General features: G+C 39.8%; 1 protein-coding gene across 1 annotated transcript; it reads right to left on the reverse strand.

Annotated features, from left to right (window-relative positions):
- Nucleotides 1-3198: 3198 nt before the first annotated feature.
- Nucleotides 3199-5123, reverse strand: LOC147288842 (pectate lyase-like). Its single transcript, XM_086239493.1, has 4 exons — nt 4980-5123; nt 4111-4854; nt 3860-3998; nt 3199-3764 (listed from the first exon to the last, which is right to left on the reverse strand). Exons 1-4 carry the CDS (start codon nt 5093-5095, stop codon nt 3543-3545), a joined length of 1221 nt encoding a protein of 406 aa, XP_086095619.1. The 5' UTR covers nt 5096-5123; the 3' UTR covers nt 3199-3542.
- Between the last annotated feature and the right edge of the window lie 1163 nt (nt 5124-6286).

Below are 6286 nucleotides of genomic sequence, written 5' to 3' on the forward strand. Positions count from 1 at the left end.
TCCATATCGATTGCTAGAAGCTTTTTGAATCTTCTATTTACCTATTTTCTTTACATTGTGGAAGAATCTTAAAAAAAATAGTCAAATTTTGTAGGTGAAGTAAGGCGTACAAAATTTATCTAATTTTGTAGGTGTTTTCATCAATCACATTATAGAAACAATTTCTTTTTTCAATTATTGGATAAAAGATGTGGGATTCTGTTTGTGGGTTGTTATTCTTTATGTAAATGTACCTCAAAATAATTAATTTATAATTTTATACATAAACAATGCGGAGAGTGTAATAAGCTAAGGTGAAGAAGAAGAAGAGAAACAAATACAACTAAGGTGATGTTAAATCTCCACGAACCCCAACACCAACATCATGATAATTATAGAAAAAATGAATGTGCTTGATGGTAACACATTGATTTTACATGCATTCGTTTAGACAGAAATATGTGTCCATTGATCTGACAAAAAAAAGAAGGGTCCTTGTTTTGTTTCTAATAAATTAATAATAGCAATTGTAAGAAAAGCATGAGGGACCCGCGAACCCCGGTGAGGCAAAGACGTCCCAGCTGGATCTGCTTTTGTTTTTGCCCAAAAAAAAAGGATCTGCTTTTGTTTTAACCCCAAAAACCCAACCGTCCTAGAGATTCGGTCTGCCTTCCAATATGAGCCAAAATGAGTGGGCAACGGGTGGTATAAAACGCAAAGCCTTGAGCATCCTCTCCACCATTGTTTGATTGAGCAGTAGTGTTTCTCTATACACTTAGAGAACAACAACTGCAAATTAAGGAAAAACAGTCTCTACTGCATTCACAATCAAGCCATCTATCAATCAATCAATCATGGCACGCCGTCAAGTGGTAATCGTCTTTGCCCTCATCTTCGTTGCCATCGTCGGGATGGCCTCCGCCGAGGGACCCACCAGCAGTCCCTCCCCATCCGAATCCCACAACAAAGATGACAAAGACAGCGGCTCCTCCTCCTCCTCCTCCGCCACGTCACCATCCTCGGAATCCTCGGAATCCCCGAAATCTTCATCGTCATCACCACCCCCATCCGAATCCCCAAAGTCTAGCTCCTCCTCCTCCTCCTCCCCATCTCCCTCTTCGAAATCAGCCTCGCCCAAGTCCTCCGCCAGCTCACCATCCTCAGGCTCTTCATCTTCTTCCAGCAGCAGCCCATCAACCTCACCTTCACCCAAGTCCTCCGCAGCCAGCTCTCCCAAGTCATCATCATCTTCCGGAAGCCCAGCCAAGTCTCCCAAGTCCTCCAGCGACGACTCGTCGACCTCATCAGATGCTCCGGCCCCCGACTCCTCCGCCGCATCTCCACCAGCACCCGGCAGCGACAGCACCAGCTCTGAGGCCCCTGCCTCCGACGTCATCCCCGCGGACGCTCCAGTTACTCCTCCCGCTGCGGCACCCTCAAGCAGCAGTACCCTCGTCGCTGTCAATGTGCTCTCCACCGCTGCTGCTGCCGTAGTCGCTGCAGCTGGAATCTATGCATTCTAAGCTACGTACCCGCCTGCTGCTATATTTTTATTTATTTATTTACATATATGAATATGCAATGCATGCATGCATGCTTTGCTCATCAAGTATCTAATGATCATCAGGATCAGAACAACTGATTCATTAATTCTTTGATTCATGTGTCATATATTATCTATTGAGACTCATCTATCCCTAATTGATTTCACTAATTAACTGTAACCGTCGCATTAACACGACCAATTTAATAATAAGAGGAGAGTTTCATTCATAACAAGTTAGGAACTCAGGAGAAAAACACTCCTGATATAAGAGCTACAAAGTTACAACAATCAACTACCTCATTAAAGGCATTACAACCCAGATAGACCTTATAATTTACAACACACTAAATATTGCAGTCACCCCAATTAAATAAAAGCTGTAGAGAAGATTAATAAATATATGTAATTCATTTTTCAACAGAACTCAACAAGAGTTGAGTTCTTTTTGCAATTAGACTAATTTCTCTAATAACACAAAAGGAGCTAGCTCATTGAGATTGTTTGATCGAGCACTTTATAGAATCGTTGATTAACCTATTGATTCCGAATAGTTTTATTCGGATTAGAAGCAAATTGAGCAAAGATTTCTAATTCTCAAATTGGGCCAATTTCAATTTTGACTTGCCAGCTACCCGTTAAATCATGTATAACATCAAATATATGGGCCGACATTCATTTTCAATTAATTTATTTTTAAGCGTGTATCCATGTATATGTGTCTATGTTTAATCGAATTTAATTAAATTACTAACACACACAAAAATTGGAGATTTACTTTAAGCCAATATTTAATTTCAGATAATATATATAAATCAACCAATGAATCAATGATATCGAAGACTAGTTAAATTTAGAATTAAAATTAAAGTGCATGATGATTGTTTCTGATGGAAAGGAGGAGATCGAGTGTGAATCCACGCTTGTACGATAGAGCAATTATGGGCGGGCTCGGGGTCAGACTCCTGGTTAGAACTAAGAGCCACCAACTTTACCCACACCAAGTGGCAAGTACCTACATTCTCGCATAATTGACGGGAAAAAAGAAAAAGGTAGCGTGCAAGCGCTTGGCCTTTTGCCATTTTTTTTTCTTAATATTTAGTATACATATTTTTTAATTAATTGGTCATGAATGTTTTATGCATGCATTAATTAATTAAGTACGTGCATAAAAACAAGAAACGATGCGTGCATTACAGTGACGGATCTAGAAATCATTGTTTATGGGGTCAAGATTCAAGTCGAGTGCGTAATAGTCAATATCGGCAACACCTTTTGTGACGGCGAGCTTCACCATGCATATACGTGAAAGTTGAATTGAGTTCGAGTGAGACTAAAGTCAAATTGAGTTTGGATTTAGGGCTCTATTCTTTCTCAATGTAAAAGGAAAAAAGAGGTTTTTTAAATAAAATTGTCAAAACGACGTTGTTTTGACAAGTCTCTAAGTTTTTTTTTTTTTTTAAATCACACCTCCTAGACACATGATCCACTCTCTTCTTCTTCTCCTTGCCTCTTTCAAACATTTTCACTAACACCTTCCACCATTTCTTACCCATGTAACTTCAAGGAGAAGCCATGAACCATGGAGTCAAAAATTTTCATGTAGAGAGAGATTTATGGGTTCATGGGGTCAATTGACCACATTGACCCCACTTGGATCCGCCAGTGCGTGCATATACTATGAAAGAGATATATAATTATATGGTTGAAAAGTCAACACTTCTGCAATTACTCTTGCATCTCAACATACAATGCTTGCTATTTGCTAAACAACATCCTAGTCGATCTCCTAGATAGATATATTGCCATTAATTAAAGCTAAAGAGGCAGAGGTTGCAAGTGCTTAATTAGGATAGTAATTAATCTATAGGATAACCGCTATAGATAGCAATAAATTAAGGACTAATTAGAACATTAATCTTTTAGCTAGCTAGCCCTTAATTTGTTTACAGTACGTACTATAGTATCCGCCGTTATTTTAGGCAAATAATTAGGGGTGTTGACACATAATTAATTATAATTAGCAGCGGGATCCCCTTCGGCAGTTAAGTGCACCAGCAGTCATAGTGATTGAACCCACTAGAGAAGAAGGTCTTGCACTGAGGCTCGATGCTCTGGCATAGCTTGAAGATGCACCTGCACCTGATTGCCGGAAATACGCACCGTTCAACATCAAATCTCCTTCTGACCTCCAGTTCCACTTCCTCCACTCACTTTCGGGTGCATTCTCATGTTTCGTCACCTGCCATATATATCATGCATCCATTAATTAATTAAATAATTACACAAATTGTTTCTGATCGAGCACTTCAAATTCATCATCAGCGATATTCTAACCTCTTTATCGAAGCGTCTATCCGGGGCAAGAAATCTGTTGCCTTGGCTGTTGATGGTTGGGGCAGCACTCCCACCTATTGCATACATTTCCCAGTGTGTGTACTCATTGTTCACCACATGGAAGTATCCATGTCTACACCTGCATATATATATGTCATTAATTTTCATCTAATTAAGGATTGATTAATTAATTAATTATAGGATCGATATAATTACTTAATTAATTAATCAAGTATATACTATATAGTTACCTTGGCATTCTTTGCACGAGGCCTTCTCCAAAATGATTAAAGGCAATAGTGACCTGCATGTTCTTATCCTGCGTGTACTCATCACTGTGCCCCAAAAGCATGACCTTGTCATGATGGGTCATGTAGTTGTTGGATATGGTGATGGCTGTGGATCCATGTATGGCATCGATCAACCCATCATGACAATTGCTGAGGGAGCAATGGTCCACCCATATATGCCTCCCACTGAAGATCGACACCCCATCACCGTCCGATACGGTCCACCACCCCGAATGCCCTGGAGAGTCTCTAATATTCCCATTCCCGGCCTGCGTGCAATCGTGGATGTGGACCCCATGGATGATGATGTTGGTGGCGTAATGTATGGTGATGCACGGCCCACCGGCGCCGATGTGGACGCTGGCGCCTCGGCCGTCGATGGTCTTGAACGAGTTCATCACCAGCTCCTGCTTCAGCCGGACCACCATGTCCCTTTTGAATATAATCCACAGCGGCTCGTCTTGTATCACTGCGTGGCGAAGGGTTCCGGGTTTAGGGTTTATGGGGTCGTCATCGCCAGAATCTGTCACAACGTAAATTCGCCCGTGTTTTCCTCCAATGGCGTCCTTGCCAAAACCGATGGCGCAGTCGGCTAGCCGCTGCCGGTTTTGCTCCCAGTTCGGATCGCACCGCCAGCAGTCGTCGATGGGGTTGCCTGTTCCACATGACAAGTACGCCAAGTTCCTCCTAGAGGCATTGATGTTCCTACAACAACATTAATGTTAATTATTATTGCATGCAAGACGCATTTTGAAGTACAATTAATTAATATGCATATATATATAATCTAACAAACAAAGAATATTGTTTCATGCGGAATTCAGCTTTACCTATGGACCTCCTGAACTACTAGTTCAGGGTCTTGGACTTGCGAGGAGGAAACAAAAGTTGGAGTAACAAAGCAAGTGAGGAAAATTACAAGCAAAATTGAGAGCTGAGGAGACATTTTTCAGAGAGTGAACTAGCTTGGTTAAGAGGGGTGGTGGTCGTCGATGGACTTGGTTGAGTCATGAGTGGGGGGTACTTATGGACAAGTAAAGCCGAGAGTAATGGCGTGATTAATATAAAATTTCTGGGTCCTACACTCCTACCTGATCGTAATTTCAGGTTAATTTAAAACAGTTAATCAAGAAGTAAATTAAAACCCTAGAGATTCAAAGCTCCCAAGTCAAATGGTTGACTTCTGTGTCTCAATATTCCAGTCCACTAGTGTTTCCCTGCCCGCTTTTTCTTTTTAAATTATTTGTGTTTTTTTACTATAATCTTTTTTCACCACGCGCGTACGGGGTTAGAAGTAATTTGGGAAATTTAAGAACAAAAAAAAAAGTACTTTTTCGAACGGTTCATGTGACATGCAATATTCCATTCCAGTAATAAAAAACAGAAATTACTTTATTGAAAATGTGTTCTTAAATTATGGCTTTTGGTAATGGTAGGTACAATTAATGTAACATGTAATTAACGGGGGTGTCCCGGGATTGGAACACATTTTCACACTTCCTACTTACCTCATGATGACTATTCTTGACTCTTTGCGCCGTAAGGAAGAAACTGAGACGTACGTCTAGATAATGTCATTAATTGGAGGGGAAAAAAAAAAAAAAAAAACCTCCTAAATCATGATTTTTGTTTTCAACAACATGATCAAAAGATCAAGTGCATGTCTGTTGGAATAAATTAGATATATATGAATGTCGACCTTGAACTAGTTTATGTGTGTCTTACCCTGCATATATTCTATGCTATTAATTGGCTTTGGTTCCACTGACTGCGGAACAATATTTTGACTACGTAAAATGTGAACTGGTGCATTATGAGGTCAATTATTTCATCCATATATGGACCTCCTGGCTTGCCACAACTTAATTTTCCATGACAGTACTGTTTTAATTTCTCCATTTTTCATTGCTCTTTCATGGACTGATGCTCTTTATTGTTAGGATCTTAAAATTGGTGAATATGTATTCAATTAATTATTCAAAGGTAATAGAGAAGCAAATGCATTAATTGAAGGGTAGTAAGAAAGTTGCAATTCTCATATATATATATACATATGAATTATACGTACCTAGAACCTAGAATTAGCTTAAATTGAATGCTTAAAGCTACGTCTTCAATCTTCACCATATATAATTGC

The sequence above is a fragment of the Dryas octopetala genome, chromosome 4 (assembly GCF_963921425.1).
Source record: "Dryas octopetala chromosome 4, drDryOcto1.1, whole genome shotgun sequence".
Classification (NCBI taxonomy): domain Eukaryota; kingdom Viridiplantae; phylum Streptophyta; class Magnoliopsida; order Rosales; family Rosaceae; genus Dryas; species Dryas octopetala.